The sequence below is a fragment of the Megalops cyprinoides genome, chromosome 21 (assembly GCF_013368585.1).
Source record: "Megalops cyprinoides isolate fMegCyp1 chromosome 21, fMegCyp1.pri, whole genome shotgun sequence".
In the NCBI taxonomy this organism is placed as follows: domain Eukaryota; kingdom Metazoa; phylum Chordata; class Actinopteri; order Elopiformes; family Megalopidae; genus Megalops; species Megalops cyprinoides.
This window is the reverse complement of record NC_050603.1, coordinates 8,210,001-8,235,456: the sequence shown is the minus strand read 5'-3', so window position 1 is coordinate 8,235,456 and position 25,456 is coordinate 8,210,001. Positions and strand designations below refer to the sequence as shown.

Sequence of the window (25,456 nt, the reverse complement as noted above, 5' to 3'; positions counted from 1 at the left end):
CAACACATTTAACACTTGATATGTATCACTGTTTGTACGCTACTATTGTCTTTTACACTGAACCACTAAATAAACCACAGACATTTCCATTTAATATGTTATTTAACGGACGATAAATCCATAAACCCTGTGAATACTGCATCTTATGAATGCGAAACTTGTGAATGTGAATCTTGCATCTTATGAATAAAAGATAGCTGGTGTCGGCTGTCCCTTTTCTCAACGGCTGTGCCCATCTTTTCAGTTGTACAGAGGAAAATGTGGATTGAATCTACCTGTCCAACTGATTAAGCTTATAGTCTAAATACTATGACATAAGGGAACCGCTGTATACCAATTCCATAGCCAATGCATGTGATTACATATTTTCACTTGCCAATAGGCTCGAATTAAATTATACCTTTACAAAGAAATCAAGAAAATCTTCAGTAAAGTAGTAACACACAGCCCTTGCCATTATATAGACTATCAGCGTAACTTAATCCACTTTGGGTACAGAAATCACTGGGAAAACTACCTATACAGACTGGCTGTTGCAACAGAGTACCACCTTTGGTGAAAAAGGTAAATTTGAGCGAGATGGAAGGCATGTCTTATTCAGTGGTGTTATTTCAGCGGCTCAGGTTTATTATGGTTATTAGCTGTGTCTGTCTCAGCACGAGCGAGACAAGACAAGCCCATACTTTTGGAAACATTGTTTATGTAGGCAAAAAGACTACTGTAACTTCTACATGGAGAAGAGGAAGACGACAGTGGATAGCACTGGGGAGGGGCTGATGGGTGATGGGTGTGTGTGTGTGTGTGTGTGTGTGTGTGTGTGTGGTTTGGGGGGGATGGGGGGTGGGAGCAAGAGAGAGAGAGCAAGAGACAAAGTGAGAGAAAAGAGAGAGACAAAGAGAGAGAAGAGAGACAAAGGGTGGGGGCACAGAGAGAGAAAGAGAGCAACAGACAAGCGTCATGTGCTTTGAGAGGCACATTAAAGAACGCACGGCCCCCATCCCCGCACTACACACGGAACACACGTGCCGCGCAGCACGGCCGTCAGATCGGCGGAGACGTTCCCGCTCTGCTCACACGGCTCCGCGGAGCCGAGGACCGGAGGAGGGAGGAGAGAGAGGGGCACCCCGGCACATATGGAAGCGTGCTGCTCTGGGGAAACATGCCGAGGCGCACACGAAACGCATGGAGACAGACGAACTCCGCCGCGCTTTGAACACCATTTGAACTCACTTCAAAGCAGGGCCGCTGCGTTCTTTCTGCGCGTCTGCAGTCACTTACTCCGACACACTCCGCGCAAAACGGCGGCGACAGAGCAGGGTGTGCTGGAGTGGACCGGAGCCAACACACATATCCCCTCAGACCTCTCCAGGCACCTATCCAAAAAGCTACTCCCCCTCCCCCCCCCCCCTTCCACCCCCCCCCCCCCCCCCCCCTCCATCCAAAAACATTGAACTAATGAAAGAGGATGATCTCAGCTTTCAAGAAATGATCAGAATGCCTGGAAGTCGCAGGGCTGATTGAGATTATCAGTAGTATCAAAGGGCCCACGGGGGGGGTCTGCTTGGAACAGCTCTGGAGGTGAAACCTCAGCATTTCTCTGCGAGGCTCCAGCTCATTGCGGGCACCGGCAGGGGCAGAGCACTGGAGAGGTGGATGGGTGGAGGGGTGGAAAGGGGGAGAGGTGGAGGGGTGGAAAGGGGGGAAGGGGGAGGTGCACACCTCACTATCTGTGAAGATCAACATCGCCGCTATTGCAGGAATGCCTTCCCCAGGCGTGAGCACGCTTTCTCTTCCCCCTGACAGGAAGTGGGGATTACCCAGCCTGGGAAGCTCTGACTGCAGCAGCCACAACGGACAACTTCCACTGACTCAGGTACAGTGGTGTACCGCTGATCTGTATCCCGCAGAGTGCAGATCAGGGTCTGAGGCAGACCCTGGGACAGGCAAGCTGTGGGTGTCAGGTGTGGTGCGTGTCTGTGCTGGCCTGGCAGGTGAACCCTGACCCACAGGGGGGCAGAGAATGACGGTGCGCCGTGCAAGCCTGGGTCTTCTGTGAGTGAGGCAGCGTGCGAGAGCGTGCGTTGGTGTGCGCTGCTGAAACTGTGCACGTGTACCAGTGTGTGGCTGCATGCGCGTGGCTGTGCTAATAAAGGGGTCCATTTTGTCACACACAATGAGATGCACAGAACCCCCCTCTCTCTCACACACACACACACACACACACGCACACATGCACACACAGTGGTTCATCTCTCTCTTTCCCCCTGTCCCGCACAATAGAGGCCATTGTAGCCAAGCCTGCTGACCTACTGACTACTACACACGACAGAGCATGACATCAGCAGCCCCACTCAGCCAGAGCCAAAAGAGGGAGCAGGACTGAGGGAGAGTTACAGGAGAAAGGCAGTGTTACGGGACTGAGGCAGCGTTACAGGAGAAAGGCAGTGTTACAGGACTGAGGCAGCGTTACAGGAGAAAGGCAGTGTTACAGGACTGAGGCAGCGTTACAGGAGAAAGGCAGTGTTACGGGACTGAGGCAGCGTTACAGGAGAAAGGCAGTGTTACGGGACTGAGGCAGCGTTACAGGAGAAAGGCAGTGTTACGGGACTGAGGCAGCGTTACAGGAGAAAGGCAGTGTTACGGGACTGAGGCAGCGTTACAGGAGAAAGGCAGTGTTACAGGACTGAGGCAGCGTTACAGGAGAAAGGCAGTGTTACAGGACTGAGGCAGCGTTACAGGAGAAAGGCAGTGTTACAGGACTGAGGCAGCGTTACAGGAGAAAGGCAGTGTTACGGGACTGAGGGAGAGTTACAGGAGAAAGGCAGTGTTACAGGACTGAGGCAGCGTTACAGGAGAAAGGCAGTGTTACGGGACTGAGGGAGAGTTACAGGAGAAAGGCAGTGTTACGGGACTGAGGCAGCGTTACAGGAGAAAGGCAGTGTTACAGGACTGAGGCAGCGTTACAGGAGAAAGGCAGTGTTACGGGACTGAGGCAGCGTTACAGGAGAAAGGCAGTGTTACGGGACTGAGGGAGAGTTACAGGAGAAAGGCAGTGTTACAGGACTGAGGCAGCGTTACAGGAGAAAGGCAGTGTTACGGGACTGAGGGAGAGTTACAGGAGAAAGGCAGTGTTACGGGACTGAGGCAGCGTTACAGGAGAAAGGCAGTGTTACAGGACTGAGGCAGCGTTACGGGACTGAGGCAGCATTACAGGAGAAAGGCAGTGTTACGGGACTGAGGGAGAGTTACAGGAGAAAGGCAGTGTTACGGGACTGAGGCAGCATTACAGGAGAAAGGCAGTGTTACGGGATTGAGGCAGCGTTACGGGAGCAAAGCAGTGTTACAGGACTGAGGGAGAGTTACAGGACTGAGGGATAGTTACAGGATCAATGCAGTGTTATAGGAGTGAGGCAGCGTTACAGGAAAGAGGGACCCTCAAGTAGAATAATCACAGCCAATAATCACAGAGTTGGAGAGACACCCACAGACCGTTTCTGTGCACACTCTCAGACAGGAGCTCCCCTGCTCTGCCCTCTGACAGTAAAGTGCACCGTGTTCCGCCAGGTTTGGGTCTGTAAGTGCATTTGGTTTGGGTCAGGTCGGGCTCACCATTTCTGCGTGTCAGCTTTTGAATGAATCTAAAACCTGAAATCTCATTTTGAATGAATGACAGCTATACAAAGGGAATTAATATTTTTTAAAATCTGAACATATCAAGCTTGAATGGAGGATTTTTAATTATTTATTTAGACAGGAAGAATTTATTTTCACCCTCCTTAAAGATTTATAAGTGCCCTCCGTTTTCCAAAATTCAGTTCGTTTTGTTGAACTGTTGAACTGAATTTTCACATTTTTATTTGTTTACTTGTGCAGATGTAAGTCATTGTATAATACACTATTTTCCCAACAAGGACAGACTGTACCGTGTTCTGTTGTTAAGCTGTGGAACTTAGCATACTGTTATTTTATTTTTTTGTATAAACCAAAAAGGAGAGGTTTTGATAAGATCATTTTGATAGATGTAAGCCCCACTGAACGTGATTTTGATTCAGTTTCATTACTACCAGTACAATTTGATGTCTCTTAATATGCGCTCTTATTTGTGGTTGTTTCTGAACTGTTGGACGCATGCTAGAATTCAAGTGTTTGGGCTTACAGCACAGACAACTAATTATTTAGCAAGTTTGGCAACTACTAGCTTTCCCCCCCCCTCAGTCAGGAAACGGTTATCACCTTTGGGCCAGGTATGGTTTTGGTACTGAAGTGCAGATTTCAGTTTCAGGCCCATACAGACCTTTACTCCACACAGGATGAACACAGACCCCACAGAGACCCCATACTGAAGGGGGGGGGGGGGGGGGGGGGGGGGGTTGGATGACATCAAAGCGGCACAGGCACAGTCCCTGCCTGACATTAACACTGGGAATCTGTGAGACACAAACAGCTAAACGTAGGGATAATCCCTTCCCCCCCCCCCCCCCCCCCCGAGTGCTTCCTGAGGGGAGGAAGGCTCTTCCCTTCTTGAAAGCTGCAAGGTTCTCAAAATAAGACGTGCCCTTAAAGAAGGCAGAGTCAAGTTACGCACACACGAGCTACATGCACTGTGAACTGGTCATAAAATCCTGTGTTTCTTTTCTCTGAGACTGAGACACCATTTCCACATCACTGCTAGGGATGGCCTGCACATCTGAAGGCTGTTCATTTTACTAATGGATTTCTGCACTGTGATTACTTACGCACATCTTGAGTTATCATTATTTTTTCTCAGTATTAGAGGAGTATTAGGATGGCCCGCCTGGTTCTCACACCTTTGCCACAGGCTGCCACAGTTCTGCCTCTCCTGCCTGTGTGGATGTCCCTGGAGACACCGCTCTCTGTGTGCGTCAGCATATACAGTCAGAGCTGGAGCTGCGCCACCTGGCTTGCTTCAGTTCATATGTGAACATCACGCTGTTTGATGCAATCAGGCCCGCTTCATTTTTTTTTTTTTGGAGTTGTTTTTCCCTCTTCCTTATACGCATAATGTCAAAAGCCTCACAAACAGACGTCCTGAGCGCCAGCCAGCCTCTCTCTGTCACGGACACCGGTATTCATTTTGTCACCAAAAGAAGAGGAACTTGAACTCCGGCCCAAAAGTCGAAAGCGTAATTTCCCCAGCAACATCCCTCCCCTATGGCCCAACGTGGCCGCGGTGCATGTGAGTGACGACCGAGAGAGACAGACAGGGACATTGTTCTCAGTGTTCCAGGGCACTAATGCTGCCCATTAACTGCGGAACCGGAACGAGTCTGGCTCATTATACCCGCCTTCCTGTGAGGAGCTGGAACCAGGCCGGTTTGCTTGGTTCCGGTTCCGGATTCATTTTCCGCTCCTGTTCTCGTCTCGCTACCCCGTGTAAACTAAGCCCACTCACGGTACTGGGTGGGTGAGTAACAAGAGTGGGAGTCGGAGGGAGCAACACCACCCCCACAGATCATGGTAAACACTTACGGGTAGTCAGAAGTAATGGAGTCAAGTCTGGTTTGGGGTGGAAAGTTCAACTTTGGACACCAAACACCGAGGCAGATGTCTTGATCTGGGCACATGCCAACTGAGCAGTACAGAGTCAGCCAGCTCTGGCTCCAACCTGTGCTAGCCTCGTTACATTACATTACTGTCATTTAGCAGACGCTTTTAACCAGAGCGACTTGCACAGGTTACAACTTTACACCTTACCCGTTTATACAGCCGGATATTTACTGAGGCAGTTGTGGGTTAAGCACCTTGCCCAAGGGTACAGCAACAGTGCCCCAGCGGGGAATCGAACCGGAAAACCTTTTGGCTAAAAGCCCTGCTCCTTACCACTATTCCACACTGCTGCCCTAGTTCCAGCTCTACAGCAAACACAACACAATACAGTCAGGTGAGATCATTAGAGAGGAAGGCTACCGCCTTTCAAATGTCTGCCTTCGAGTGAGTGATCACGCTCCTGGGCGTCTTATTTTCAGCAATCTGGGGCTCGTTTTGAAACTGGGAGACAGCGGCACACGGCAGTGTGACACGCCGTTCACTACAGCGAACACGCTGGGTAATCTGGGCTCCGGCAGTACCTGAGCGCCCGGCTCAGCTTGTCGTAGTTCATCTGGGGCTTGCACTTGCGGGCCCCCCAGAGCCGCGCCACCTCGTCGGGGTCCTTGATGACGAACTCGCCGTAGTCGCCCTGCCAGGCGATGACGTCGTGGTACTCCTCCTTGCGCAGCAGCTCCAGGATGAAGTGCCAGAGCTGGATCTGTCGCGACCCGGGGCTCGACTCCGGCTTGTAGGCCCATTCGGGGAAGGCGAACCCTGCGGCGGAAAGAGAGGGAGTGAGATTAATGTTGGGCGAGCACTCACTCACACACACACACACACACACACACACACACACACACACACACACACACACACACAGTACATCCTTCCAAAGAGCCACAGGTGAACGACCGCACCAGGGCAGGAGAAGACTATGCAATGCCAGATATGGACCATTTACATTTATTCATTTAGTAGACTCTTTTATCCAAAGTGATGTACAAAAGTGCATACAAAGGGCAAACAGGCACAGACACAAGAGCGAGATGTGTACATGTCATACAAAGCAGATAGTGCTGAAGCTGAGCGCAAGGTCAGTGTAGCGAGACAGAGCTAATCTGATCTAGGGATACATATATCAAATGCAATAAAGGGATGAAGAAGCACCGCTATGCTACCTAGGTAAAACGTGCTACAAATACAAGGTGAGAGATACAAGTACAAGTACATGCCAAGAATCTTAGGTCAACAAGGTCAAAATGGCAAGGGTGTCAGACCAGGTAGAGTCTAAAGAGGTGTGTCTTTAGACCACATCTGAAGGGTTGGATTGAAGGGGTTGTTCTCAGGGGGGGCGGGGGGTTCATTCCACCATTGGGTTGTGAGGAGTGTGGGCCTTTTGTGGACCAGGGCAGCGCAGTGAGGAAAATTCCCTCCCGTGTGTCTGTGCACAGCCTTTTGGCAGTGGCTACACTCCCCCCCCCCCCCCCTTCCCACAAGTCTCGGCGTGACGCCAGCACTCCCTGGTTACTGACATGCTGCAGATGCTGACCCTCACCCTCTCACAGGGTACGAGGCAGCCGGAGCTGCACCACCCCCTGCACACACAGCCCTACCCCGCGGGGCCATCACACGGCAGACGGCTTTGCTTTCCTCCTGTCTCTCTCCCTCCTTGGTCTGACCCAGCTGACAGTCACAGCGGTTTGGCTGAAGCGTGGACAGTGGACTAGTGGAGCCGATAGCTGCTCACACACCCGGGTCACGAGGGCAACGGCCCCTCCGGAAAAAAAAACAGGCCACTCGCCCCATAAATTCCCCTGCTCCTCCGCCCTCTCTCCTCACCGTCAGCGTTTCCAGGAGACAGGGCTCCGCCCACTCCGGTGATGGTGGAAACAAACACCGCCCCCAGAGGGGAGGGGCGTGCCTCAGTCAGTCTGCGTAACAACAATTAGGATATGTACCTCACCTGTCTCTGCTTTCAGTGCCTTTAATCAGATTACACCAGTTTCACACCGACTGAGACGGGTTTCAGAGAGTCACGGAACAACCCCCACCCCTTTCCACACAGAATAATCACACCCAAACTTTCACAATGTTTCAGTGCAGAAATCACGCAGATGATTTCAGTCATACATGAATATGCTACACGGCAGAACAAAAAAAAAAAAAAAGAAAAGATTCTGCAGAGGAAGCAAATATGTACGTGGCATGAAGTGTGGAAATTTTGTGGAAAAGAGCGTGAGCGTGAAACCCGCGTGGTGAAGCGCGTACGGGTGTGGAAATTTGGCGCACGTGCCCGTCGAAGACAGCGCCCGTTCAGTGGTTCCAGCGTGCGAGAGCAGAACACGTTGCCCCTCAGACCGCAGCTATGTGAGCACGCGCGCTCGGGTGTCTCTCTGCCAATGACCTCACGCCGCTCCACTTCGCTTGACCTTACCGACCTCCCCTCCTCCTCCTCCGCCCCACCAAACAGGGAAGACACCAGATACCCATTACAGACACTATCAATAATGCACAGCACTGACTGGGGTGTGATCTGTGCCCTGGGACAGGCAGAGTGGGAGAGGTCTGGGGGGGGGGGGGGGGGGAGAGAGAGGAACAGAGGGACAGGGAGACACATTATGGCTGAGGGGAAGGGGGGGGGAGAAAGGGATGAGATCATAGCTTGTCTGCTAGTCTGCTGTCATCCAGGTCAGATTGCCTCTGGTTCTGAGATGTGAACTGTGGCTGCCGCGTGCCCAGCGCTGGCTCAGATCTTTCTGGCAGCCACACTCAGCCACTTCCACTCGAGCCCATCTCTAATACCTGGAAAGGAGCACGTGGACAGACCCGGGCGGGCGCAGATGCAGCCAGCCCCAGATAGACGCCTCATTAAAATTCACCTGTCAGGCTTAACGCCAGCTTCCCCCCCCCCCCCCTTAAAACCACAGCCGGCACCTGCGTGACCCGGCTTTCTTCCAGATAACGAGGACGCTGAAGAGCAAAGGTATGTTCGGAGGCTGGCTGAGGGGCCGGCCGTGTGCACCAGCGCTGCTGTCTGACAGACCCCTGCTGAAGCCCACCCTTCTGAGGGAGCAGCTCCTTATACCATGTCATCATGATGTGCTTGTTGCAAGCTGCTGGCTGAGCAGGCCGGGTGCGTTTCTCCTTCCGCGGTTCAGTGTTAGGCAAGGCGAGAGACGAGGGGGTGAGAAACTGCAGGGCACACACACACACACACACATACAGCGGTCAGAGCGCCCCGACCAGACAAGTGTGCAGCCTCGGAGACTGCAGTCAAAGCAACTGCCGATATCCCGATACGCACAGACGCACGCCAGCCAAAACAGAGTGAGACGCGTACACACACACGCGTACACACACACGCGCACGCACACACACGCACACACACGCACACACACTCACACACACTCACACACACTCACACACACTCACACACACTCACACACACTCACACACACTCACACACACTCACACACACACACACACACACACACACACATTAAAGGTGTAGTCCCAGCACTGATCACACACTGCCCGAGACCACAGAGAGGGGGCAGCCTGGGGCCTTGGTTGAGCTGAATGCCCTGAAGTGTGGAGTCTTCCCACAGACACATTAAACATTCATCAGCCCATCAGTGGAGCAGAGGGGTGGGAAGGATGGGGGGGAGGGAGAGACAGACAGAGAGTGCCTGTTAAGACTGCCAGGGGAGACCTTCTCCCAGTGGGATGTGGTTATGATGTGCATTTGGTCAGGGTGCACCAAACCCATGCTTTCAAGATTTGTCCAAATACTCAACTTAATGCTGAATCTGACACATACTGAGTCAAAAACAGTTAAATTGACAATGATGAAGCATTTTCTGTCTATTTGCCGTTTTGTCACTCAAATGCATCTAAACTGTGAAGTCTTTTTCACAGTTACATTTTATGTCTGGCATTTCTATCACAGGGTCACAGAACAACTGCACATGGTGTTGCTAATTGCAGTAGAACAAACCAGTCAAACAAACTCTGTACAACGCTACATGCTTCAGATTCACGTGTTTCAGCTACACCAGGGTTTTGTGCTGTTGCTATCCTTTCCCTGCAAGATATTTCTGCCCAGCCTACAGCATGTGCTGTTTTACCTAAAAGCACCTTCTTTTTTTGCCAATGGCCCAATTCACTGGGGCAGACAACCACAATATACCAATGGGGCTGGCATCAGATTTTGAAAGATACGGATCCAGATGAGCATCAGGCACAAGCGAAACCCTGGATCAGCTCACTGATTACTCAGGATATGGCTGAACCAAAGCCTCTCCAAAAAGGAGATGCTCTGTGCCAGATTTAATGAATGCTACGTGGTTTGTCTTGGGGGAACAATGTGGAGAGCTGAGCACTCAGAGGAGCAGACAGGACTCCCAAGAGTCAAGCAGAAACAGACAGGTTAGCCTTCCAGTGTAGCTGTTCACCCTGTCAGTGACCAAAGCTCCGAATCAAACAGCCTTCCCTCAAACGGTAACAGGAGACGCGCTAAGAATGGGGGGGTGTTCAGATAGTGACACTGCAGCCTGAAAGCTATAACAAGGGCTAGTTTTTCTGGTTAAACTGTACGCATACAAACAGATCCCCAAATCACCCGGATGGCTCGTGATGTCCACCGAGCTGAATGTACTAGACCATCGCAATAACTTAAAGATCAGTGTGAATCTGCAGAGTGCAAGAAAACATACTGAAAGTTAGTGATGGACACAAAGGGAAGGCGGCGGTGGCCTTGGAGGGCCAAAAATAGATGCCAGGGTTACTGTTGAACACTGAGAGGAGTGGGAAGGAGACAGAAGAAGCATCACGAAGGACAGCGAGAGAGGGAAGAGGAGGTAAATGATGAAGAAAGGAAAGAAAGAAAAGAGAGAAAATGAAAGAGAGAGAGGAGGAGGTGATGGTGATGGAGGTGGGAAATGGAAAAAAGAAATTCTGAGAATCCAGAGGGGAGGCAGAAAGAAATTGGTCTCAAAAGGCTACAATACTTTCTGCCCTCACATAAACAATTCACACTCTGCCAACCAAAAAAGAAGCCAGATCTTTTCCGAGTGGCTGTGGATTATCACTAAGCACTAAGTGGCCAGTCTCCACTAAAAACTGTCACTTGCAGTTCAGTCCAATGAGCAGAACATGAGTTTAAATGTCTCGCTTTGCCTGCCACAGATCCTCACACAGTTCAGTGCGAATTTTCCACGTCCACCACTTGAATCGCGCTGCGCTCCTTCTCCAAAGACAGCAGTCCCCCTGCTGTCTCTGGTCCTCACCAGCATGGCGGGGGTGTGAGACCCCTTTACCCACTGCACCACAGAGGCAGGGTGAGCGAGTGTGTGCGGCAGTGTAGCATAGTGATTGAGGAGGAGGAATCGTAACTGAAAGGTTGCTGGTTCAATTCCCCACTGGTGCAGCACTGCTGTGGCACTGCTGTACCCTTGGCCAAGATACGTAACCCACAGTTGCTTTAGCAAATACCCAGCTGTATAAATGGATAACATTGTATAAAATAAAAATAAAAAAAACCTAACCAACGTAAGCTGCTCTGGGTAAGAGCGTCTGCTAAATGCTGATAATGTAATGTAATGTAATGTAACGTACAGTGTGTGCCTCTTTCACCAGCTGTAATGAGGATGGCAATGACAGGCACAGTGGGTGACAGTTGTTTCCTGTGGAGGCAGACAGCGGCGGTGCCATGCACAGCGGCTGCACCTTCGGAGGTGAAATGGTTAATTCCACCCCGGAGGTGGGGCTGGAGCCGGGGGCTTCCAGGAATTCGTCGCCAGACTGTGACAGGAAGTGTGTTACTGCTCTGTGCCACAACAGCTCCGCTTCCTTCGAGCGTATGTGCGTGCGCACACGTGTGTGTGCGTGTGTGTGTGTAGCGTATTGTGGTGAAGAAGCAGAGACCGAAACACACGGGAACAGAAACAAAGGTTCCGAGCCGATGACAGCGGGCTGCTATCGCCGCCTCAAGCCGGGCCGCAAGCATCCGGAGCTCAGCTTCTCACGGCTCCAAAAACCAGAGCTCACCTGCAAACAGCAGCTGCCGCGTTCACGTCACACCGCATCGCACAGGGCCAGCCCATCCCACGGAGCAACCACGGGCTGGTGCTGAGGGAGAACTCGCCACTCCGCAAGACTGAAACAAAGTTTGTTACCCAACGATGGGATGGGCAGTGTGAAATAAAAAAAAACTTCCAACACTGGGTTCCTGGGCGTCTCAGTGGGTAGAGATGCTGCCTCCAAGAGCAGACTTGGCCCTAGAGCCGCAGTGCCCAAGTCTCGACCGTTATTAGGTGACAATGACTAGGCCCCCACGGCAGCAGGATCACTGGGTTCGCTCCGCTTGGGTGGGTGGGGAATAGTCTTCAATCACACTTCTCATCAGCGCCCTCTAGTGACTAGATGGTCAAATAGAGGTTCCCAGGGTGTCATTGGTGAGAGATGCACCTTTTCTCTGATCTCTGTTCACTCCTCCACAGTGCATTGTGGGACAGCTGCTGGCTGTGCGCGTGTCGGGACTGCACTTGCCTCACTTCTGCTTTCCTGTTACAGTGCAGGGGGCGTCACAGTGAGGCAATCTTAACTGAAACGGAATCGAAAATCTCCACTGGAGTGAAGCTACGTTTCTTCTCAGGCGGAGACCAAATCAGGCCAAGCAGCTTCAACCTCGGTGCGAGGTGCGTACTGCTACCACGTTAACTTACGCCACACACAAACACACACAAACACAAACACACACAAACACACAGAGACGGAGAGAGAGGGAGAGACGGCTGGAGTTGAGGAAAGTGGAAAAACGGAGACGTCTTCACACATAAACGCACGGGAACAGAGGTAAACACAAACACTCTGGAACAAGTCACAACAAACAGGGAGACGCTGGCGGGGAGCGCGAGCCCAGAGAGCAGCCGGGCCTGTTCCCGCGTGCGTCAGAGCTGACTCACTCCCCGAGCCTTCACAACGCACATGCCTCTCTCCACCGCTCCCTCGCTTTCACTCTTTCTCTCCCTCTCTCGGACACTGTCTCCTAGCAACCAGATACTTCGGCACTAAAAATAAGCTCCAGAAACACACGGAACAAAAAAGAAAAAAAAGAAAAAATTGAACAATTAAGCCTTTTCGAAATAAGAGCAAAGGCTCAGCCGGAACAGGTGAGAGGGAGATGGGGAGAGGAGGCTGCAGCAGGTGCCTGGTGAGCAGAGGCTCAGCAGTCCTCTCACTCTGCACCTCCAGTGCGACTGCACACAACCCACCTTCACTGCAGCAGTGGGGCACCCAAAACTGTTTTTTTTAGACTCCATCTTAATTTTTAATGTGTCTGTGGGCGTGTCCCCTGAGACTTCTCTCACACAGACGCGCGCGCACACACACACACACTCTCACAAACACGCGCGCTCACCACCAAAACAATAATAGGAAATACATGCACCTCTCTTCCTTCCTCTAGTAACAACCGTCGTGCTCCTGCTGGTTTCCTGTTGTTAGTGCCGGGTGAGAAAAGAGGATCACATCAGACTGGAACAGAGGACTGCGCGGAACTTAAGACTACAGGGGGGGCTCTGCCACCCAGGAGAGTCGGGGGGGGGGGTAAAGCAGGCCGTCAGAGCCTCCCTCTCCTTCCATCTGTATCCCCGATGCTTCGGGTGCGTTTCAGGTCTGCGCTCCACTGGGCTTCCAGGACGCAGTTTGCCATCGGTGACTATGCTACAGCTCTGCGTGTGTGTCACCCCCCACCCCCCCCCCCCAGCGTATCTCGCAGGGCTCGATGACGCCCGTCAATCGTGATTGCCCGCCCGCGTAACAGCTGCTAATTGCCCCCGCCGCTACAGTCACCAGTGAGGAGGCTTCCATTTTAGCAGCAGTGTCAAGATGCTGCGGTGGGCCGGGAGCGGCAAGTCAGCGATATGCGCGTGTGCAATGCGCTGTTCAGGGCACTGCAGGGATGTCATTCAAGTCTCCGTGTACATGTTCTTTAAGCAACAGGAGCAACACGGAAACACTGTGGGGTGAACATACCGTGTTTCACACATATTTTATACACAAAGAATCGACAGGTCAGCGGCAAATTAACTGAGTCTCTTGAAAGTTACAGCAGGGCTAGGAAGAGGCTGGTAAAACTCTGATGTTTCTTGGTTATACTTGTAAAACCGAATCCAGCACCGTCCTGATCTTTCTCGGCGCACTAGAACATGGCCCTAGAGGAGTTGTACAGCCTTTTCCCAAACACTACCACAGTAATGGAGGTTTGAAGCAGAATGGTGTTGTAGTAAGTCATGAGAGGGTGTGTAGGGATGGCATTCTTGACTAACAAAACCATGATTTAAGTGTTTTATACAGACCCTCAATGCAGGCCTCCAAGACATAGGCCTATGAGTCAGCAGTAACCTGCAAATATTTCATGGAGGACACATGTTTAAATCAATTCACCGCTTCAGTTGAATTCCAGCAAAGGTGTTTTTATTCCTGGCTAGTGCCAATGCATATGAATTCAGCCCTAGAAACTTTCAAACTAAGTTTGCTTCCCTTTAGCCAACAGACAAACCTTTTGAAATCTGACTGACTGGTAAAATGTAAGTGTCATTAGATCACATACAAGCCAGTTTCATCAGCATGCATGAGGAATTTACAGTTGTCATTACAGCATCATTCATGCAAAAAAAAAAAAAAAAAAAAAAAACAGGGTTCCAAGGACTGACCTTTGAGAAACTCCTGTGGACACTACAACAGAAGTACAGTGGACACTACTGACGACAACTGACTACACTGACTACACCACTGACAGTGTCAAATGCTTACTGTGAACACAAGAAAATTAAAAGAAGAAAATCTAGTCCGCAAACCTTGGTCAACATCCTGTCATTCGGCCGCCTGTCTGTTACCTTGCTAAGATCAGTTAGTGTATTATACATAGCTCAAAAACTGGACACAAATGTCACCAGTAGAGCGTTCTGGGAAATATATGGATCATGGATAGCACACTTAGTGCCTTTAGGAATGAAAAGTGAGACCGAAAGTGGTCTGTGGTTATATGGGTCATGTTTAGCGTCACCTTCGTGAGGTGACTCCTTTGCGGTTTTCCCATTCAGCAGGAATATTTCCTGTACTTACAGTCAAGTTGTAAATGTGTGTCACAGTGGGTGTTGTTCACGAAACTAAAAGTGCATGTAAGATAGTAATACACCAAACATGGTACAACGGAGAAAGATGGTCAAAAGTTAGGTCTACTTGGGAGAGTGACTCTGGTACCTATGTATCAGTTTTAAGCACTTAAGAAGTGAAAACGGTCCAGAAAACAGAACTTCGGCTAAATCTGAGATTTCTCACAAGTCAGTCATTACCAATGGCTGCTGCACTGTTTGGTGGGTGCTGGTGTGGGTCCTTCCACAAACACCCCCTGCTTCAGTGCCTCTAATTACCCTGCACCTGCACGGCCTCCATCAGCACCCCTTTCTTTCCCTTCCTCCTATTCTTCCACGGGGCTATATTTAGCTGGAGGAAAAGGGTCTGCCTACATCTGCTAACAATTTGTGCCAGAGAGTGAGGCTGGGGGGTTGGTTTTCGTGGGTCCCGCTCTGGCTGCAGCCTCGCCGTCACACAGGTGGAGCCCAGACGCACTCAGAGAAGGAGCGAAGAGGCCTGACCCGCGCCGGAGGGCCGGGCCTGGGGGGCGTGGCTGACGTCAGCTGATGGGAGAGAGGCGCGGCGTCCTCCCAGGTGACGCCACGTCCTTCGAAACGCGAAACTGACCGGTTCGTTATCGGCGGCTCGGCGGGGAGCCGAGCAGATTTACGGGAATGTTCAGCAAGCGCCCACCGCAGCATACCAGTCGCTAATGAGGCCTGCAGGGCTGTGCAGGGCCGGGAGAGTCCCATGTTAGCAGAGGCGCTCCTGGGGTTTGGCATGGGGGGGGGGGGGGCACACATCAGCTCGTTAAGCACGCCTGCTAAAGCTGATTAAGGGCCGCTGATCTTACTCGTGTGACCTGCGTCTCACCTCACAGACTCAGCAGGGTGTGAGCAGGAGAGGCAGGGCCCTATCAGAGCCCTGTATCGGCACCGGTCCCGCCCCTCTCCGCCAAAGGCAGCGCTGGGATTTGCCCCGCTGCGGAGGATTTCCCCAGGGTCAAAACACGCCCCTCCGTTGGACCGGCTTCCAAAGTGGACACCATTAATTGATTCGTTGACTGAATTAACCGAGCCTCTTCAGAGCGCGCCCTTGCAGCGATTGGGGGGGGGGGGGGGGGGTGATTCGGGTCCTTAGCTGGAGAGTTATGTAAGCCGTGTGATATAACCTCTGCAGGCCCAGGCAGAGAGGGGGGGGGGGGGGGGCAAAGGGCCACACACAGGGGTGAGAGACTCAGTCATACAGGCTGGGAGGCGCACACAGAGCAGGGGGGGGGTCAATAAAGGGGGTGAAAGGCAAACAAAAAGGCAAGGGCAAAGGGCTGGTGTACGACATTAAGCTCAACTTAGCATTCATGAGCAAGAACAACACAGCAGGATGTGTTAGAGATCAATCCTTAGGGGCTGTTTTACCAACAACGCATAATGGACCACCTCTTTACTAACGTTTCTTGCTCAAAGGAATGGGTAACTTTCTGAGTTAGCACATTTAATCGTCTGTTACTCGCATGAAGGGGGCGATGGATTGATTATTAAGAACCTTTAAAATACCATCTGATTTAATGTGGTGGAAGCTTTGTTTCTCAACGGTGAAAAAGTTGCTTCCTCGGTGAGTCAGCGGCTGATCGACCGGGAAATCGGTTTGTTTGCTTGCCGGAGCATGTGCTTCAGAATGCAATGTGCGGTTTTCCTCATGTGATCCATTAGTCAGCTTGTTACCTACATTAGGAGTTTGCAAATGGTCTTAGCTTACCGAGTAAGGTCACGTTCCTGCATAAGCACATTAGCTTGCCATAGTTAGCAAGTGAGCTATCTGTAACCCCACAGTAAAATATATTATCTTTCTTTGTTATGACGTTTAGCTAATGAGAAAAATCTGCTGACTGCATTTTTATGCATACAGCCGACAAGCTTTATTGGTATTGCAGGAGAGCATTTGTATTGTCAGAGAAAATATATAACTAACAAATATACTCAACCAGCCTTACAAAGCACATGCCTGGTGTAGGCATGTATGTGCTAATTAAAACCAGCACTGGTTAACCCAAATCAAATGTTATAATACCCAGTCAGAGCATAATTCAATCACATATTATTCACAGCTGGTGGTCTCCAGGGGGGGCCACATTTAAGCTACACATTGCTGGCTGGTGATAAATGATGACAAATTACAAAAACTAGCAAAACACATTTTCTAAATTATTTCACAAATCAGGTCATTCACTAATATGAAGACAAAGAGAAAAGGAATAACCATCTCTCAATGGGAGCAGAAGCTGTTCTGTACTCTTAAGCAATAATACTGTAATTGTTGTTTTATCATTTATATACATTTTCTTATTGTTCTATGTAGTTTTCCATTTCCTCTTTCTCAGCGTCTTCTTTTACTGACTATCAGAACATTACAACATAGTATGTCAATTTTTGTCATCAATTACTATCGCTATTGTACATTGTGAAAACACTAAGCAAGAAGCTTTGATCTTGAAACTTGAAGGAGAAAGGAAGACAGAAGACGGTATTTCTTGCTCAAATACAGGCCAGGATCAAACAGGCTTTAAAAGGTTTCCATAGATACATGACTCCTGTCTTAAAGGACAGCTGTGGCAAGCAATATGACACAGTCACAAGATGAAGGACATGGCATTATAGACTAAACTGAATTTAGCTGGAATCCATGTGTGGAAAGGCCATGAGGATGAGGCGGATTTCATTCAGAAATGGAATGGAACAAAGCTTTTGAACCCGATGCACTCCACTGGTCCGTTCCAGTTAGTTGCATCTTGACCTCCAAGCAGTGAAATGCGGGTTTTCAGGACGGCAATGGTGTCAGCAGTGGGATGAAGTGCCTGCAGAGCTGGGCTGGATACAGCACTGTCCAAAACAGCCACACTGAATCACAGCGGGCCACGCGTTCATGGCACTGCCAAAACCTTTCTGACAGGAACTGTCCTGTGCTGACACATTCTCATGCAAGCCTGCTTTACTGTGACACGTGAATACCTTGAACAGCACCCCACTTCCTCACAACAGAAAAACTAACCGAGATCCAGACAGTAGAGCCCAATCAAACCTCCAGTCTGGCGACAGACTGACAGTAATGCTGGACTCTGGGATGAGGCAGAATGTCCAAGTTTCCTTCATGTTTAGCTAGACAGACAGCAGGGGGCCAGGGTTTGTTCCTTTCAGTACCTAAAACTTTAATGCAATAGTGCTCATACTGCACTCACAGACATGCATTTAGAGCCGTTAATGAGCAGACGGACAAGTCTATGTTACAGGGAGGTGGTAACCTAATCACCTGTGTTCCTTTTCAGAAAATACAAAGCCATCAACTGGTGTCACAAAATAAAAATGAACATTTGTGGTAGGATTAGCGCACAACAGTGATTCTTTGGTTTACTCCTGCATAAAGGTCACACCGACAGCATTTGAATCAAACACTGGTTTGGTAAATGCACTCCTGAGCGGCACAAGACGGGAATTCACACCTTGGTAAAAAATATCACAACCGAAACACAACTGCAGATCTTTTTAGGGGAACCGTGACTTCAGAGGTATCCAAAAAGCAGCGGAGAACGCTAATGCAAGCATTGTGTTCACACAAAACCGCCAAGCTGAGGGAAAAAAAAAAAAAAAAGATTCTGTTTGACACAATTCCCACACAGAAACTTTTTCCATCTCCAGCAACTTCTGCTGGAGGAATGACAAACGCAGAGAGCGAGCTAACGACATAAACAATAACAGACAGAGAAATGTGCTCTCCAACAACCAAATCCACACTTCCCTGGCCGTTTTCATCTCCCTCACTCACTGAGTCATAGACCGCACAACTGCCCGGGCCTTCCTGACTGCCTCCCACGGCAACCTGCCCACCCACGCCCTCCAGCCCTGCGACTCATCGCGTCTCCAACGCCACACAGGCAGAGGCTCCTGGTACCCGGTCTGCGCTGCGAAGACAACTGTCGAGTCGAGAGGTAGACGTAAACTGTGCTGGGGGGGCGGGGTGGGGGGCGACGTCTAACAGCAGTAAACCTCAACAATGCTGCTGCCTGAGGAGGTACGGCCAAAAGCGTGACGTTCGCCGGAGATCAGGAGGAACACATTTTGAAACGGTGTCTTGTATAAAGACTCAGCAGGAAGCAAGAGTTTGGCAAACACCTCCAGTACAAGGACTCAGCAGATAGAACATACTTGGCAGATGCGGTCCCATACCAGAATTCAGTGGGCCAGACTGTTGTTGTACTGCCCTAGAATGGCCTTACTGCCTCAACACTAGTCCATGCATCTTCCAGATGCGTTTCTCACAGTACAAGAGGAGCATAACTTACTCAAATGAGGGATGGGCCTTGGCTGTATGCATGTGAATTGCACAAGTGAGGGTCCCTTGCACTTTGGAGCATAGGTTATAATCCAGCACTTTTGACAATGTCCGTTCATCCTCTGGACATGGCTGTAATTACATTTAAAGCATCTTTGGAGCAAATGATTAGAAGCAAAAGCCCGAAGGGGTGAGGTCACAGTCCATAGTAGCTGCTCTTGACAGCCCCGCGCATGCAGCACTTCTTGCAGGAGGCAGGAAACGAGTGGAAGTGAAATATGCTATGAGGTTAGGGCCGGGGGTGTCAACCATGGTGGTTTTCTGTGTTGTGCACATCAAAAACGGAGCACAATTGAGTTTGTGAACACCACAGTGCAGAGATGTGTGGGATGTGGAGGGACCCTGATCTTTATCAGCACAGACTGATTACAACCTTAATTCACAGGCGAACAGGTTTTTTTGTGTGGTGCAATTTGCCCTTCAGGTCTGTGTGGGCCCCTGGTGCTTCGGACTCCCCCCGGTGACTATGAAGCCCGGGGGCGTATGGACCTCAACAGCAGGGAGGGCCGCGCTGGGTTTGGGGCTTGTGCGTAACCGTGACTGCCCCCCACATTCCCCCCCAAGCAGCGCGAAGGGAGGGCCGAAGCCTACAGGGATCCAGCCGCTGGAAGACCTCAAGTCCAGCGGCCTCCACGCGCCGGGTCTGCGGTGCGCAACACAAAGGCCCCAGTGTGTGGGCAGGGAGGCCAGGTGTGCAGGGTCCCGGCCTGGCTGGCTGTGCGGAGGAGGGGGGGCGGGGGGGCAGCTCGCCACGGTGGGTGTTCGGACCTCACCGTCCTTGTTTGTGCCCCCACCTTAATCCTGCCCCCCCCCCGAAAAACAACAAACACGCTGTGTTATGATGCCGCATACCGCATACGATGCCGGGTTAAACGCTGCCGTCAGCTGCACAGACGCAAGAAGCAGTAGGGTGAGATTCTGAGAGAGGCTGAAGAGACGCAGGTACAGCTATGGGGAAAAACAGGGTCAGGGGAGGTATAGACTCTAGAGAGAGAGAGAGAGAGAGAGAGAGAGAGAGAGAGAGAGAGAGAGAGAGAGAGAGACAGACAGAGAGAGAGAGAGAGAGAGAGAGAGAGAGAGAGAGAGAGAGAGAGAGAGAGAGAGAGAGAGAGAGAGGGAGAGAGGGAGAGAGGGAGAGAGAGAGAGAGAGAGAGAGAGAGAGAGAGAGAGAGAGAGAGAGAGACAGACAGAGAGAGAGAGAGAGGGAGAGAGAGAGAGAGAGGGAGAGAGAGAGAGAGAGAGAGAGAGAGAGAGAGAGAGAGAGAGAGAGAGAGAGAGAGAGAGAGAGTCAGGGGATTAAGGGAGAATAGATAGAGAAGTGGCGCTGGCCAGCTTTGCCTGGATAAAGACAGCAGTTTATACTTACCATCCTTTCTCGAGGTCAAAAAGGCTACTGAAAGATATGGGTGTCCAAATGAGACAAAGGCCTTTGTTCAGTACTACCACACTTGGATTTATCCTTAACCCCAGATTAGGCTACACATACGCTAACAGCACAGTGAAACATTATAATTGTCTAAATTTGATATTCAAAGAGGGGGAAAAAAATCACAATGCAGCTGGACGAAATCCAGATGTGTAATGCGTGTGTCATCTCTTTGAACCTTGTATGACTCATCACAAAGTCTGGTCTGAGAGGGGTGGACAGAAAAAGAGGGGAGAAAAAGACAATGGAGAGCAAGATGCCACTGGGACATGAGATCATACTGGGTAAAAATAAAAAAAAGAGCAAGAGAAAGAGGAGAGACAGGGAAAGGAGAATGGAATCAAAAAGGTTGTTTTGTTGAGAGGATTTCAAACCTTTAAAATCAATACAATACTGGACACACCCTAAGAACTATCACAGTGACAAATTTACTGGAAATACTAACGAAACAATTCTGTCAAAGGTAACCTTCCGCACACCGCGTTTGGTCTGTCCTCATGTTGAGCCGTTTTCTTCACAAGCACATTTTAGTGGTAATTAGCCATCTAACCAAATCCTTGGTAATATGCTGGCAGCTCAAATGGATCGACACAGCATGATAAATAGAGTCAAATAGTCTGACTGAAATACGAAGGCACTTTAAAAGTCAAAAATACAACAAAGCATCCAGGCTCTGGGGGTGACCCCTACCCAACCTGGAGTTTAAGAGGCGACACTCTCAGGCAAGATTCAAATGGGCAAAGCCCCATAATGCCAATGCAATTTTATGCATTTTTATAGAAATATGAATCATTCCTACAATTTTTTCTGACTGGACATGAGATATGCAACTATTGTGGGGGGGAGGGGGGGGTACGTTTCTAACTCCTGCAGGTAAAGCCAAGCAGAACAGCGCTGTATTACACATTCAGGTCACAGAATCATCGGTTTCAAAAAAAAAAATGACAAACTACGGAGAAGCTGAAAGAATAGCTGTTGAACCGAACTGAAAGCAACAAAACAAAAGCCCACTGCCTGGTGAGACAACGATCGTCATCTTGAAATTAGCAGCAATTACACCGGTGTTTTGCGTACGATACAACCATTTAATATATATAGATGTGCGCAGACAAATTTATACATCTAAAAATCTCTCCCGCTGCTCTGTAGTGTTCATTTTGTTCTCCTCGACTCGGTGGGAGGCCCCATTGGGACTGTGCAGGCAGATGCAACAAGTCCTTTCTGAATACTAAAAAATGCTAATGTGTCCCAACATATGGAGCGTCCAGCACACTTCCACAATTCGGCTCGCTTCAACGGGAGCCTTTAATGTTTTGCTAGTGTAAAGCAGCTCAGGGCACCGATGTCATTCAGGCTTCTGCTATCTCTCACCAGACGCACCGCCAGCACAACCTCGATCCTAATCACTTCCCCAAACCACTGTACGGTTCCCTCTTCCCCTGAAATCGCAGGGTTCGAAAAAGAACGGGCCGACGCGCTCAACAAGGACAGGTCAGAACAGAGGGCGAGGGTGAGGGGGGGGGCAAGGAACTCTTCAGAAGTAATTTCACATTCCTGACTCAGAGAGGAGGAGATGAAAGGGAGCGAGTGAGAGAGGGGAGAAGAAGAAAGATGGAAGTGAAGTGACAGAGGGACACATGACAGTGTGTTTAAGGTGACGACAGGCAGAATCTGAGTTCGGGGAAAAATAAAATATACATATACATATAAATATATACACTCTCTGTGTCTAAAACACAGGTGACAAGCAGTACAGCGGCCTCTGTGGTGATTTCCCCATCTTTATGCTCATAGCTTACATTACCAACCTCTACACTCTTGCATAGAGTCTCCTCATTTAATCATACACACCTGCTCTCATGAACAGAACACTACAACCGATCACACCGCCACGGCTTTCACACTAATTCAACCAATGCTTAATTTGCCATTACAGCTGAACCCACTCACAGAGATTAAACACTGCAGAGAGTTGGAAATTGTTCCAGTAAAATGTACACTCTCCCAAAAGAGAGCGTGTGTGAAGCTGGGCACCCCCTAACAGCAGGCAGAGCAGAGCAGAATCTGGCCGAAAGGTGACAGTTCCGCTCGGGGTAGAGCTCGGGTCCTGAGTCAGGCTGGGTGAGGCTGGCACGGGGCCCGCCCTGGCTGTCCCGCTGCTCTCCGACCCAATCATAAGCTGCTAATTTAACCTCCCCCCGCGCCCCCTCCCCCTCCCCCGCTCCGTGGACACGCCGGGATGTGTTGAGGCGTGCGGCCGCAGATCAGTTTCCCTTCGCACCATCTCCGCCCTGCACGGCGCGGGCCGCCGAACAACGCAGCACACACCGCCACCGACAACAGACGCCGTAACCGGCCGAGAACATTACAGAACGCCATTACCATGCTGCGACGCCCGCCGGGTCAGACACAGGCCTCCGACCGAGGCTCGCCTGACTCTCTTCAGTTTCACTCAAACTCACTTAACTGACGTGGTCACAGCTAACACACAAAGCGGTTAATTCACTCACGGATGATCAAGAGTGGACAGCAATTCATCAATTAATTCGAGCTAAAAAAAAGTGCTTTGTATAATTAGCATTAGCATAACATTAGTAGCTAATAAACTAGCTTACAGATAGAGAAAGTGAGCTGTATTTTATAAACCAGCCATAAATCACACTTATGTTTTCACAACATATGGCAAAATTATATCTATATACATATAACATACTGTGTATATATATATATTCCATATACATATACACATACATAGTATACGAATATTTCTGCTACACTTGAACGTCCACTATCAGCTCACGTAAGTTTTTCACTTTTGAAAAGTCATGCTAGTAGTCATTGTTGATTTATTTAAAATCAACAATGACTACTAGAAAATGAGAGTTAACATATGCTAGCTATCAAGATAATTGCTGAAGAAGAGGTGCAGAGGTCAAGGAAAGTAGTCAATAATTCCCCTACACATACAAAAGAAGCAAGCTTCTTGAAATACTGGCACTCAAATCGGCAAATCTCCTACATCAATACCAGGCCACAAATGCTCGGTGCACATCCAAAGGTCAACTACAGTGGGATGTTCAGTGAAAATCTCCCGCAGGCACGGGGGACTTGTGTTCATAATGCACCGTGGGAGAGGTGACCGGGGTTGTCCGAGTGGCTCCTCCACGGTGTGCCAACTGTGCTGTCCACTTCAAAACACACTCCAAGGCTGCAAACATGCAAGACCGAGCGCTTGGAAGCTGTAGCACTACTCGCACTGACTCACTAAATTGGGGTTCTGTAAAGCACTGCACTTTGCTGTTTGAATTGAGCTTCGGGGCACATTTTCACCGACAGATCCAAGATGCTAGAACGACGTTTGATAAATGTCACGGACAGGATGCGGCCAATTAGCAACAAATTATGGGAAGGCACAATGCAGTTTTTCCTAATAACACCGCTGACACACTTCTTTGTTAAAGTGTAAAATTGTTTTAACGCACACAGCCAGAGCTCCCGCCTATTCTGAGACAACAAAAAAGTCTGGCAATGTAGGTCACTGTAGGTTTTTACCATGTCACCAAGACATCTGTGGGGCCGAAGCCATTCCGCTGGCCCTGAAATCTTTTTCTAGACTCTGCCGAAAACGTAGGAGCGGATTCAAGCATGAGGCGGTGAGGCAGGTTTCACATGTTGGGCCCCAGAGAGAACTTAACGCCGCAGCTTTCCCGGAAAACAGCCACACGGGTTCTGACTGCTCCGCTACTTTTCATAAACGGCCTCTTTAAGCAAACAGGTTTTCAGCTGTGTCAGGAAGGCTATCCCACCCAAACTCGTTTACGGGAGGCACTTACAAGTTGTTTGTCGTAACTTACTTTTCGCTCGCCATTCCATGGGGACGCGGTGTGCAAAACATCAAATCTGACACCGTCAAAAGTTCCCTTTCTAGCGCTGACAAGAACCCCTCTCTTCACGGTAATGTAAGCTACTTTACGCCCGTTCGGCAGAGGCATTTTTTGGTAAATTCAAGGAACCTCATGCACACTCCGAGGAAGAAATCATACTGGCAGGCGTGAGGTACAGTACAGCCCCGTTCGGGCCTCAGCTCAGAGACGCGGAGCCTGCTTTGCATTTTTACTGCCCATTTCAAATCAGACAGGCGATTTGTTTTAATTTTTTCCTGCTCTCATTTTATGCCTGTATTCAGAACTGTGGAATTCATCATCATCGCGATTTCATGGAATCTCTGAGGAAAAAAAACTGCGGCCTTATTCGCGGGCGGCTCAAACTGTGAAGGCTAGCTAGAGAGCTACGGGAAGTGACCTCAAAATCAGAATGGTCTGAATGGGTCACATGGTCTGGTGGCCAGACTGGATTTTCAGGCAAATTTAACATGCTCGTGTTCCAAATCCACTAATCATACAGACTCTGAAACGCGATGTACGCATTCCACTCTCAGTCCTATAAAAGAGCATGAAGGCCTGCCAGAGGGCAAGTCCTGCTGAAGACCGTGGTAGGCAATGACATGGCATGCCCTCGTCTGACCGCTGACCGGCAAAATGGCTCAGCAACTTTACTGCTTGGCCCACGGCGTTCGCAGCTATATTTTTGTTTATAATTATTCGATCATTAGTCACAAAAAAAGGGGTTTGAAGGCAAATACGAAAATACAATAAAGCCCTCCGACAATCTGTAATTCTCTAGAAGGCCTGGGGGAAAAAAAATCTCGCACCGCGATGAGAAAACACACAGCCAATCCTGGACGCGGAGCACAAAGCAGGTCTGTTGTTTTAATTAAAGAAATTTGCCTAATTAGTGTAATAGGGCAGACGGCAGAGGGAGTTCAGACCAGCTGGCTGCTGAGTGTGGGCCTACAGACATGGCCGCATGCCATGTCAACGCAGAGACGTTCTCCCGTGCGGCCCGGTGACGAGAGGGGCCGGTGTGTCACGCCGCTGCGTGAGCCGCGCCATGAAC

The 25,456-nt window shown here is 49.9% G+C and overlaps 1 protein-coding gene across 1 annotated transcript in view; it reads right to left on the bottom strand.

Annotated features, from left to right (window-relative positions):
* The window catches only part of LOC118796620 (ETS domain-containing transcription factor ERF-like), a 41,709-nt gene that overhangs the window by 5,842 nt on the left and 10,411 nt on the right, over positions 1-25,456 (bottom strand). Inside the window, exon 2 of the mRNA XM_036555612.1 lies at positions 6,090-6,324. Coding sequence (XP_036411505.1) covers positions 6,090-6,324 — 235 coding nt within the window. The remainder of the gene's footprint in view (positions 1-6,089; positions 6,325-25,456) is intronic.